Genomic DNA, 12,500 nt, shown 5'->3' with positions numbered 1-12,500 from the left:
CTGATTGAAGCCGGTGCCCTATCGTACATACCACCCAAGCTCTTTTTCACAGATGAGAAGCCACATTTCTGCTCATAAAGAGTATTTCCTTACCTGTTTTGGTTCTGTTTCACAAGTGTTTGCTTCAAAGAGATATTCTTTTCTTGAAGAAGAAAAATGTAGAGACTTTCTGCTGGCACATGGATAAACATAGAATGAGGCAATACACCAACTCCCCATACCTATTTTGGTGACTTACCTATAGAACATTAATAATGATTTGGTTGTTCTTGGATGAAACAAGCTAGAATTTTTCTCTGCTCATAAAAGAGATCTTATTCTTCGTACAGATCACATCTTTTTGAAAACTTGTATTTGTTTAAAATATAACCTGTTCCTTTTTAGTTGGAAAGTGTTTCTGATTCCACAAATCATTTTGTTATGCTGCTGTAGGGTGAAATGAGTGGGTTTTTATTTCATAGAGGGTGGCCTATAATACTAATGTTATGGGCATCAGAACAGTTTTTCCTTTGTGGCTAATATTAATTGCATGCTGGATTGTGTGATTCAAAAAAGATATAATTAGAGGATAACAGTTCTTTCTAACCAAGGTCAAAGGCTCTTTTCTCTGAGTGCCTGCGATAAAAGAACAGAATCATCTGACAGTCTGAATCAAACCTGAGCAGATGCCATATTGCTATTTACCAAAAAGGTCTTATGACCTGTATCTTCTCCCTTCCTCTTCAACAGTACATCCAATCATAAGTAAATGACTTTATAGTTTCTGCCACCACCCACACAGAAGATAGCTGTTTTGTTCTTGGTTCAGTTTTATCTGATTTTAACTCTTTGAGACCTGTGCTAGAACTAACTGCTTTTTGTTGTCAGAAGCCCTGTTTCTGATATTTGACAGAATTATTCAAAAGGATGGTGGTTGCTTTCAGGAGCATTATAATAGCAAACTCAAATGTGACAGCCAGGTTATATTGTCTAGCCATCTTTTGTTTCTTTTCCTTAGTAGCATATAAGTTTGAGACACTTCACTTATTTACAGATAACGAGTGGGATAATGAGCGCTTTGTTGCATCCCACATTTAAACATTTTAATGTCCTAAATGTTCAGTTGCTTATTCTGAACAGATATTTCTTCAGAACTGCACTTCAGTTACATTTTCCTATCAGCCGTATTTTTTGATGAAAAGAAAATAATCTTCGCTGCCCACCCCCTTACACTTTTTCCTCAAACAATGTGGAATTTGGTTGTGCAAGTGTTACAGTTACATGATGAATTTCTGGGATACAATTGGTTAAAAGTAGCACAACTCCTCTTTCATATCTTGCTGCATTTATATATTTGAAAAGTGAACATATTATTAGTATTGCATTTAAATGATTGAGAGCTTATGCTTTTCTTTTCCAATAGCAAACTATTTATATTTTTTGAATAGTAAATTAAAAATTGTAGTTGATAGGCAGAATTATATTCACATATGTATAAAAAGGGAATGAAAGTAGATACTTTATGTAAGTAGAAAGCCAGAAGAATTGGAATACAGTTAAAAATTACACATATTAGGAACAGAAATAATTGTTTTAAAAAGTGCTTTCAAATTTTTTTCTCAAAATGAAAACACATATTTCTGGCTTAGAGTCCAAAACCTTGCACGGGCCTTAGTGGAGAGACAAACTTGGAGCTAGTGTTTAACTTTAAGTCATACCCCACATTAGCCAAAAATGGCTGATGTCAAAAAGCTAAACAGGATTATGACTGGTTTATACTTGGACGAGAGACCGCTAGAAAATAACAGGGCTGCAGATTACACTACCAAATTGAAAAAAATGTCTAAGGAGAAAGCTATAGTAAAACGCTTCTATATTGTCATGGTGAAAACTACATGGACATGTCTGGAACTCAACTTGAAGGAGAGTTTATCTTTGAACTGGACTTTATCAAAGACAGAAATGGTGTTAGATAGCTCTAAATATTCTCCTTAATGTAAACACGTAGGCTTGCTGGAAGAAAGAATCCAATAATCATCAATTTTCTATATAAAACCAGTTGTCAAAAATCAAATCTATCTTCTTTCCTTTCCTTTCCTTTCCTTTCCTTTCCTTTCCTTTCCTTTCCTTTCCTTTTCCTTTTCCTTTTCCTTTTCCTTTTCCTTTTCCTTGATAGGAAGTAGAGAAGATAGATAGTCTTTATAGAGGCAAAATTGGAGATTAATATACGCTACTGGTATTAGAAGAAAAACATTGGTAGAATTCAATCATGATAAGATTATTTAGTAGTAAGAAGACAAGCATCCTTCCTCGTCCAAAAATATGTAACTCCAAAATAGGAAAATAATAATAATAATAAGAAAATAATAATTTCTTATTGCCACATAGATTTTGCTATAAAATGCTTAAATTCAAATTTTTCCAAGTCATATAAAAAAAGCAGTAGTTTTGTTTGCTATGAGAAAAATCCCACATGATATATTTTACTTCTTAACTGAAGTGGTATTGTTCAGAATTGTGTGACTTCATTCTGTTGAATATATGCAACGTCTAATATGCAGAACTTGAATTCCATTATTTTGATTTTTTTCCCCTGCCTATGATTCAGTGTTAACTCCTGCAACTGCCTGGACTGAGAGAGTGTGACTGGTTTCATTTCCAAGGCAGGATTGAAATTTGGTTTCTGTCCCAGCACCTTAACCACTACACCAAACTGGCTCTCTAATTTGACAATCTCAAACCTAAATCTTGTGTCCTTTGTTGTTTTGTTTTCTAAGAAATTTTGTAATAAAAATGATTTGTTGTAATTCCTCATGGATCTGGAAATAAGAAATATTATAATGAATTTGATTTAAATGTGAGTTCAGGGAAAACTGTTTATTTGTATTCCTGTACATGATTCTCAATGAGGAATTAATCCTTGATCATAATGAAATTGCAATATGTTCTCTCTACTGAAATTGTACTTTTTCTCTATAATTTTTCTTGCTGGTAATATATATATATATATATATATATATATATATATATATATATATATACACACACACACACATACATACATATATGTATAATCGGGATATTGTATAATGTAACAACTTCAAGATAAATAATATGTATGTTCTGAAATTTAAATAGAGTCTGGATAATTGAATCCAAAAGTAGTTTTTCTTATAGGGACCATATAAATAACATAACAGAGATGATTTAAGGAAAATATCTTCTGAAATTCTGGCTGGGATTTTAAAGGTTCAACCTGAGGAAGTGTTTTGTAGGATTGACAGAGTGTACAGAATAAACTCCTGGATTGCAAAGCAAAGGCAATTGCCTAGAGATGTGGTGATTTATTTTACAGATAAAGAAATTAGGAATAATGTTGTGCAAAATTCCTTCAATTCTACTTTGCAATTGTATGGAAGAAAGATATGGATCTACAAAGAGCTCCCCCCCAAGATGTTAACGGAAAGGAAGAAATTTGGTTTTCTGGTGACTGAGTTAAAATACAGAAATATTCCATTTAGGTGGGATGCCCCAGTTGGCATAATATTGAGATATCAAGGAGAAAGATACCAATTATATACTGTTGAAAAAGCGGAAGAATTTTATCAAAAAATTTTGAAAATGAACTTAACATCTATAGGCACAATACAGGATAAGCAGAAGGAGTTGGAAATAAAGGGAAAACATCGAATTACAGAGGTTGCGGTAGACAAATTGCCTTTGGATTCTCTCGATACCCCAGCTGGATTATCTACAAATATGAGAGAAGCGGCATCTGATTTCAACGTGATGATTCACCAAGTTAAAGACAAGTATGGAAATCAATTAGCTGATATACAATTGGCAAAAAAGAAATATGAGATACAAAAACAAAACCAACAAGATCAACTTATAAAGCAGAATGAAAACCGATCAGTTGATATACAACTTGTAGAAAGGAAAACAGGATGGAAATTAAACCCACAAAAAGAAAAGAAAAAAAGAAATAGGTCTCATAAAAACAGAAATTTCTAAATTAAGCAACGGTGAAGCCAGTGATTTTAAAAAAATGAATGAATATGTGAAAAGATAGTGGAGGCGAAGTATTGGTTAATATCATCCTGAGGACAGTGACAGACCTCTGCAATGCCGTAATTTTGGGATGTGAAAAGAGCCTTAAACTGTTGGATTTGAATTATCTATTTTGGATTTCTTTCTTGTATTGATAAATATATTATAACTATTCTGAGCTACAAGGCAAGAGGGGCATGTAGAAGATCTGGTTGTTACCCATTAGGATGATGGGAATTAATAATCCTGATGAAAGCCACAATTACAACTATATGGAATATAATCATAATGTCACTCGGGTGGTTGTTTTTACTTTTATATATATATGAGGATATTCATTACTGATGGGGGCAGATGATGACTGAAGACTTTGAACAAACTGTTGCACCAGGATGCTACGTTACCCAATTATGGATGAGGGACTCAACAATCCAGTGGAAAGACATCAAAGAAGATATTATATGGATTATAAATTTAAAGTTATTGTCTTTTCTTTTTTTAAATAACGGAATATATATATATATATATATATATATATATATATATATATATATATATAGGGCAGTGGAGGAAATGGATAGAGTTGAATAAATGTTAAATTAGGATTTATGGGGAAGGCTGCTTTGAAATGTTATATTAATATACACAAAGAAAAATGTTAAAGTAGGATCTATTATACAGTCTTAAAGTGGAAGGTTGCTTTGAAATGTTGTAATAATATATAGATATAAGTTTTGGGGAGGACAAAAAGGGCAGATTATTGCTAAATTGGGAGTTATAATAATATTATGCTAAATCTAGAAGTTATCATACAATGTTATAGCAGACTGCTTTTTTTTTGAAATGTATGGTAAAAGGGGAAAGTAACAATATTAATAATATTTTTAGTAAGTAAGGGTCAGTATATAGAGGAGGGAGTAAGGCGATGTTAAAATATTATGTAATCTGTTATGAATTAGGTTTTTGGTGTGAAGAAGTCACGGGGGGATGGGTGGTGAGGGGGGGTTAGGGAGGAGGGGGGGAAGGAAAAAAGGGGGAAAAATTTGTATTTGAAAACTTTTTCAATAAAAAAAAAGAAATTGCAATATGTTCTCTCTACTGAAATTGTACTTTTTCTCTATAATTTTTCTTGCTGGTAATATATATATATATATATATATATATATATATATATATATATATATATATATACACACACACACACACATACATACATACATATATGTATAATCGGGATATTGTATAATGTAACAACTTCAAGATAAATAATATGTATGTTCTGAAATTTAAATAGAGTCTGGATAATTGAATGCAAAAGTAGTTTTTCTTATAGGGACCATTACTTTCAAAGTGGTAATAAATTCTTCATGCTTTGATCCAACTACGATAGAGTACGGTTTATAACCAATTTATAACCATTCATTTAGTGACCGTTTGAAGTTATAACAGCTTGTGGTCATTTTTCACATTTACAACAGTTAACAACATCTCAACAATCACATGATCAAAACTGGGACGCTTGGCAACTGGCATGTGTTTATGATGGGTTGCAGTGTTCTGGGGGTCATGTAATCATTTGTTGCAACCTTCTGACAAGCAAATTCAATGTGGAAGCCAGATTCACTTAACAACCGTGCTACTAACTTAACAACTGCAGTGATTCACTTAACAATTATGGCAAGAAAGGTCGTAAACTCACTTAACTGTCTTGCTTAGCAGTGGAAATTTTGGGCTCAATTGTGGTCATATGTCAAGGAATATGTGTAAAGGTGGCACTGAAACACCAGGCACTACCTGAAAGAAGATCCTCCTAGAACAGTGTTTCTCAACCTTGGAAGCTTGAAGATGGGTGGACTTCAACTCCCAGAATCCCCCAGCCAGGGGATTCTGGGAGTTGAAGTCCACCCATCTTCAAGCTTCCAAGGTTGAGAAACATTGTTCTAGAATGATCTTCATAAGAAGTCACACCTTGTTTGTAAATGAAAGCTTCCCTTGGTGAGATGCCTCCTATTTTTATTACTTTCATTTAATGTAAAGTTGGACCCATGTAGTTTGCTGTATTATAATATTCTGTATTGGTAGCACACTGTCCTACCATCTTTGGGATTAGTGTCCTTGACCATTATGACACTACTTCCTGCCTTGCTATTCCTTTTCTGTTTATTTAAAAGGAACTTTGGGACTGATAATTTTTTAAGAAAATGTATCACATTGAAAAGCATCTTGTCTAGTTTGGTTCACAAATCATATTAAATTTATTTATTTATTTACTAAATTTATATGCCACCCAACTTGCCTAGAGGCATTTTTTTTTATTAAGACATAAGGTCATTTATTTCTTTTTGCTTATCGTGCTGTTTGACTCCAGCTATTATGGTTTGTAAACACACATGTAGTGAGTGAAGCTAACCAATTATTTATTCCAGAAATCATAATGAAGCATTATAGCATAGCACAGTGTTTGAACTGGGTCATCTTTTCTCATATTAGTATTCTGTTACATCATACAGGCAAACTCTTGTTGCTCTAAAGAAGGACTTTGGTCAAATACTAAGTGTTTAGATTCTGCGCTGTTTTGCTCTAATATTACTTTTCTACAATCCTATGAGATTTACAGTTGGGAATAAGAAAAAGGTACATAGATACCAGCAAATATATACTTAAATATCCTCAGACATTATTATTTTGTTCTTTCTCTCTTTGTTATGAAGTTCCTGGGTCCCCTGGATTCCTGGATGTCAAAAAATACAAAATCTCCCATAGCACAAAAGAAGCAAAGCTTAAGTCCTGAATGAAAAGCAAGAAGTAAGGAGGCAGTTTCTAATTCTATGCAAGTTAAAAAGACTAATAAGGTTGTTATGATGCTCAAAAATAATTGTTGGCACAGCTTATGTTGTTCTTTGGGCTCTCTGCTCTAGTTTCAGTAAAGGATTGATCATAGAATGAAAATGGAATTAATTACTGCTTTATTTTAAAAATCGCTTGTCTGTGGAAAGATTGCTTTCCCTCAACTAAATATAGATTTGCACTGTTGGCATTCAGAGATTTTTTCATTGCTAATCCTTGGATTACATGAATTGTGCTTAAACTAGCTACCTAGAAAACTGGGCATAAGGCAGAAGCAATAAGATGTATCGTACTGAGCCTCAGAATCAAATGTGCCTCTTTCTCAAGAGGGAAGCAAACCTGTTTTCCCAGTTTGCTGGAGCACTAGTTGGAAATGGAATTTATGAGATAAGGTGACACTTATCCTTTGGGCAGTGAGGACGGGGCCTGTAGGATCTTGTTTTCCAGACTTGCTCTACAGTTCAAGAATATTTCCTTTGGGAAATTGCCTCTGATGGTGCTGCTATTGAAATTGTGGGTTAGGATATAAATTCATATGCTGTTACAAGAGGTATCCCTGTCTTTTTGGCAAGCATGACTCTTGGAACCTGGTGCTTCCTGAAGAATTTACTACCACATCTGCTAGTTTCTAGAAAAAGACTAGCACAAAGTAGAAACTGCATCTCCCCCCCTCTCTTTTTTTTTTTATTGGCAGTAGGGACCTAGTATTATCCCTCTAACCCCCAACATATTTTACTAACTGTCCTCTTGGTTCTGGCAGTCCTCTGCCTTTCTCTGTACCTTAATCCACTAAGCACTCTATTTACAAATACATATTAAGGGCTAGGTAAAGAGATTTGGTAAGCTGACTAATGCTGTTGATGGCTATAGGCTTTGCTAGGGTTTGGCAAGACTGGTAAATGATGTTCTCAGTGTTCTTTCATGATTGTTGTACAGAAAAGCAAATTTGGAAAGTATTGAAAAGAAGCGTTTGCTTTTCTATCCTGAGAGAGACAGGTTTCTATTCACCTTAAAAAAAGCTTTATTTTAATCATGCTATAGCTTTAGGAATTAGCTTGTGTTTATTGCTGACTCCACCCTGCCGTGCCTGTTGCAAGAATCTGAAGAAGCAATTGTGTTTTTAGAAGCAGAATGACGAGAAATTCCCCAGAGGCAAATGGAGAGTGTGAGCTCTAAGTACACCAATAGAGACGCGCGCGCAGACACACACAAGGGTTGGGAACTCCCAAAGATAGAGAACGAGAAAAAGAGAAAGAGTGGAAGTGTAAACAGGAGAGCCAAACAAAGTGGGAGGTGGGGGAAGAGAGACCACCTTTAACTGTTTAATTTCTATCTTCCCTTCCACGTTTTTGGTAATCACTTTTTAGTCTGGTCTAAATCATTCTGATCATTCTGGGATCAACTCCATCAGGTTCTGGGCTGGAATTGCCCAAACTGACATGATGTACCTCTGGGTGAGTAGAGATTTGTATGAGCCAATACGCTTTGAACAGAGAAGGTGTGGAGAGTTTCTCTCTAAAAGTATACAGTTGCTTCTTTTGAACTGTATTCTTTTCAGGATTTCCAATGTACTCGAAAGTTGCCCTTTTGTAAACATATAAAGCTATGCAATTGAATATTAACTCGTTACTGAATTTTTAAAATTTTGTTTCCTGAGACTACACCAGAGAGAGTGCTGTAGTCAGTTTAGAAGCTGTCATTTCCTGATTGCCTGTAGATAGGAAAAAGAATTCTCTTTTTCTCAAAGGTGTCAGGTAATAAACTCATTATTCTGTGATGGCTATTGTGATATGACTGGAGGACACAACTACAGGAAGGGGAAGGAAATAATCAAGGTGGTGTAATTGTATATACGAAGGCATCTGTCTAATACTTTGCTAAGATTGTCAGAAATAGGTCAGGCAAGGGGTAAGCTTCCTTCAGTGACAGATACTGAGGTTGAGTTACATATACACCTCAAATTGTGGAAAAACTGGAAAGTTTTTGATGTGAGATTGTTTTTGTTACTAACTGCTACTTTATGTTAAAACCAATGTAATCTACAGGCTTGGAAATATTCTAATGTTTATATCTGTGTTGTGGAGAGGTTCATCTACTAATTTCTGAAGTTTTAATGAAGTGGAACGCAAGACAAACCCTACTTTATCAAACATGATTACAGCTATGAACCATAGAATTTTAAAAGTTTTAAGTAAAAAAATTAAGTAAAAATGTAAGTCGAAATACCTTATATTTTACAATAGTATTTGGGATATTTTGAATACATAATGAGTAAATATGCAGAAAAATAAATATCTAATTATCTAAATCTGTTCATTAATGCATTTTTTTTCTAGACAAATGAAATAGATATGTTTTTTCATGGAAAGGATATGTGAAAGATAAGCATGCCCTGCAGACACCCTTTTGTTTTAGTTTTTTAAAAAAACTATATTGAACCTTCTTTCTCTCAAAATTTATATGGGCATGTAAAATATTATATGCATTAATTATGTAATCTAAATTATACTATAACAAATAATAATCTTTTTTCATATTTTCAAACCACTCTTTGTGGTTTCCACTATATTTCATTATGTCTTTTTCCATCTTTATTAATACTTTACTGTTACTTCCAAATTTGCTTGGGAATTGTTTAGGGAATTTATTTTCTTTGACTAGCATGATAATTTTATTATACTAAAATCTGGTTTTACAATTCTCCTTAACTTGCTTTTAATCTATCTATCTATCTGTCTATCTATCTATCTATCTACCTATCTATCTATCTATCTATCTATCTATCTACCTATCTATCTATCTATCTATCTATCTATCTCCCACTTTTATTGTTTTTACAAATAACTCATGGCATCAAACATATCCGACACACCACCTTCCTCCTATTTTCCCCACAACGACATCCCTGGGGTGGTGGTGAATTGAGCTGAGAGAGAGTGACTGCCCAAGGTCACCCAGTTGGCTTTCATAGTGAAGGTGAGACTAGAACTCACAGTCTCCCAGTTTAATTTTAATTTCTTAAAACTTGTACCTAAAGAAGAAGAAACAGTTTCAGCAGCACTGGAATTTGATTTGCCTTTTTTGTTTTCATCTATTGTGATTGTACCAGTTTGTAGCCAGTGTTTCACATCTGGAAACATACCCTCATTGCATAAATATTCATTGAACCTAATGAAAACAATCTAATCCACAAATACTGCAGGATGTCTCTATCTAGGGTTTATATGATATATTGTATTTAATATTGTGCGGCTGAAAAATTATGTAGGAAAATCACAATTTGTGATATCACTTAGAATGATTCCCTTATTTAGGGATGCTGATGGCATGGAATTTTTTTTCGTTATGAATGCCTGCTGAAGCCCCTTAAGCACCCATTTTCCTCTGCCTGTTTGCCTTTGCAAATGTGATTCTCATGTATGTTTTCTCTGGTGGAAATCCACTTCTAGGTGGATTTGATTGCAGCTGAGTTCCTTTCATAATTCCCATACAGCTCAATGGGATTTATTCCTAGGTAGGTGTGCACACTGCACAAGATGTCACCTTAATGATTACTTAGAGCTGCACATACATACATGCAGGTATGGTTTGCAAGATGGAAAATGAAGAGGAAGAGAGAGACTCACCTTGGTTGCTCTTATACTCCTTTGTTAGAAACTCTTTGAAAGTTAACAGTTAAAGTGGAAAATAAAAATGTGAAATACACGTGAATTAACTGAGGGAATTCTCAAGGAAGTATTTAAACGATTTGTACTGAATTCCTAATGGTATGTTGAAATGTGGAATTTAAATGAATGCCATAAAACTTGGACAGCGAGACAAGAGTGTACATATAAAGAGAAACGAAATTGATCATGTGTTCTCAGATTTAGAGAAAGCATATGATAAGGTGAATTGGTTTGAATTATGGAACATTTTGAATGATTTTTTCTTTTTCTTTTCTATTTTCCTCTTGGTTTTAAAGTAAGATTTTTATAGGCAAGTGTATATATGGAGAGGTGAGATAAAGATGTATTGCTTGACAACATGAATGTGTATGTACTTTTTATGCAGACAATGCAAGAACTAGAATTATTTGCAGTGAATGTTAATTTGTATAATATAGCAAGAAACATTAAAGTGAAAGTGTTGAAGATGGTAGTTCTGTTTGTAGGGAAAATAAAGCAATATAAATGGTAAAAAATTCAGAGCAAATATATGAATGGTAGAATGCTTAATGCTGATGATGCTTTACTAAAGATCAAAAAAGTGATGGAAAGCAATTTAAAGATTTACAAGTGGTGGTAAAAAGATAGTGAGTTTATTGTAATGGATGAATGTTTGCTGAAGAATTAATGACTTCCATGGGAACTATGAGTTTCTTCTCCCAGATAATCTCTGATGAAGTAATTTCTTTTCTATTTTTTTTAGACAAGTTTTATTAAAACTTACATATTTTATGAACAGTGTTGACCGGATCACATCTTATACATCTTATACATAATCAAAATGATCATTATAATATACCTTAATCTTCCCATTTTTACCAGTATTCATCTCTTTTGTGTAATCCTTTATCACAAATTTATCATTTTTCTCCATAACTTATTATTTCAACTTCTGCCACATTAATTCCCCCCCCCAAATATTTTTATCATTTTCAATGTTATATTTGAATAACATCACTTTACACCTTATATTTCTTCTCAATTACAATTGCTCCTTTTGTTTACAATCTTTCTTCATTTTCGGAAGTGTCTCTCTAATTCCTTCTTCCCAATCATTAACAGTAAAACATTCATCTTAATTTGCATTGTTATCAAAATTAATGATATTATTAAATTACTTATTTTCACCTTTCCATCTGCTGTGGTTTATCACAAACATGTTCTATTTCTTCTTCTTTGCAAAAATAATCACTTTCATGATTTCAACATTGTTATTTTCTATACAATTAGCATTTTAAATGTTCATTTTAATTTACATTGTTATCAAAATTAATATTGTCAAATTACTTATTTTCACATTTCTATCTGTTAAGATTTAATGTAGACAAATTCTATTGATTCATCTTTATCATACAATCACTTATAATCATTTTCCATCATAGCTTATTTTTTCAACTTCTGCCAGGTTTATTCTCACATATTTCTTTATCATTTCATTTTCAATGCTTTCATCTAGCTAATATCACAGTGTATACTATACTTCTTCTCTCTTACCACTGCTATAACAATTAAAATTTCATTCTAATTTAAAAAGCTATCAAAAACACTATTATTATATTGTCTACTTTCCCATTCCCATTTATTAATCTATTTTATGTATATTTGCTAATGTTTACCTCATCATCCTTCATCTTTAACCATCATCTCTAAATCTTTTTAGCATCCCCTTTTCTAATAGTTTTTTGCACGACCCTTTATCTCACTCTAATTTCTCAATTATCTCTCTTTTCTTTTTATATATGTTACATTTCATCTTCTGGCTTCCTTTTATCTTTTTTTTTTTTTTGTATTGTTTGAACATCCCTCACCAAAGTTTCCCTTGTCTCTTCCAGATATTCCCCTTTTTCCCTTATGTCTGTTTCTTTTTTAGGGGGGAATTTCCCTCTTTCCTCTCTGCTCTTTTGACATTCCCAAACA

General features: G+C 33.2%; 1 protein-coding gene across 32 annotated transcripts in view; it reads left to right on the top strand.

The window, feature by feature from the left end:
• The window catches only part of RBFOX2 (RNA binding fox-1 homolog 2), a 204,777-nt gene that overhangs the window by 72,467 nt on the left and 119,810 nt on the right, over positions 1 to 12,500 (top strand). Inside the window, exon 1 of one of the 32 annotated variants that reach the window (XM_087873845.1) lies at positions 8,035 to 8,330. The exons of 29 other annotated variants lie outside the window; for them this stretch is intronic. In XM_087873845.1, the coding sequence (XP_087729971.1) occupies positions 8,316 to 8,330 (15 nt within the window). In that variant the 5' untranslated portion in view covers positions 8,035 to 8,315. Of the gene's footprint in view, positions 1 to 8,034; positions 8,331 to 12,500 lie in introns of those variants that run through there. 2 more of the 32 variants (XM_034403469.3, XM_087873846.1) reach the window with 2 other exon arrangements.

This window comes from Pantherophis guttatus, chromosome 7 (assembly GCF_059756535.1).
Source record: "Pantherophis guttatus breed Tessera chromosome 7, ASM5975653v1, whole genome shotgun sequence".
NCBI classification, from domain to species: Eukaryota; Metazoa; Chordata; class Lepidosauria; order Squamata; family Colubridae; genus Pantherophis; species Pantherophis guttatus.
The sequence above is the reverse complement of the archived record's forward strand: the minus strand, read 5'-3'. Positions and strand labels throughout refer to the sequence as shown.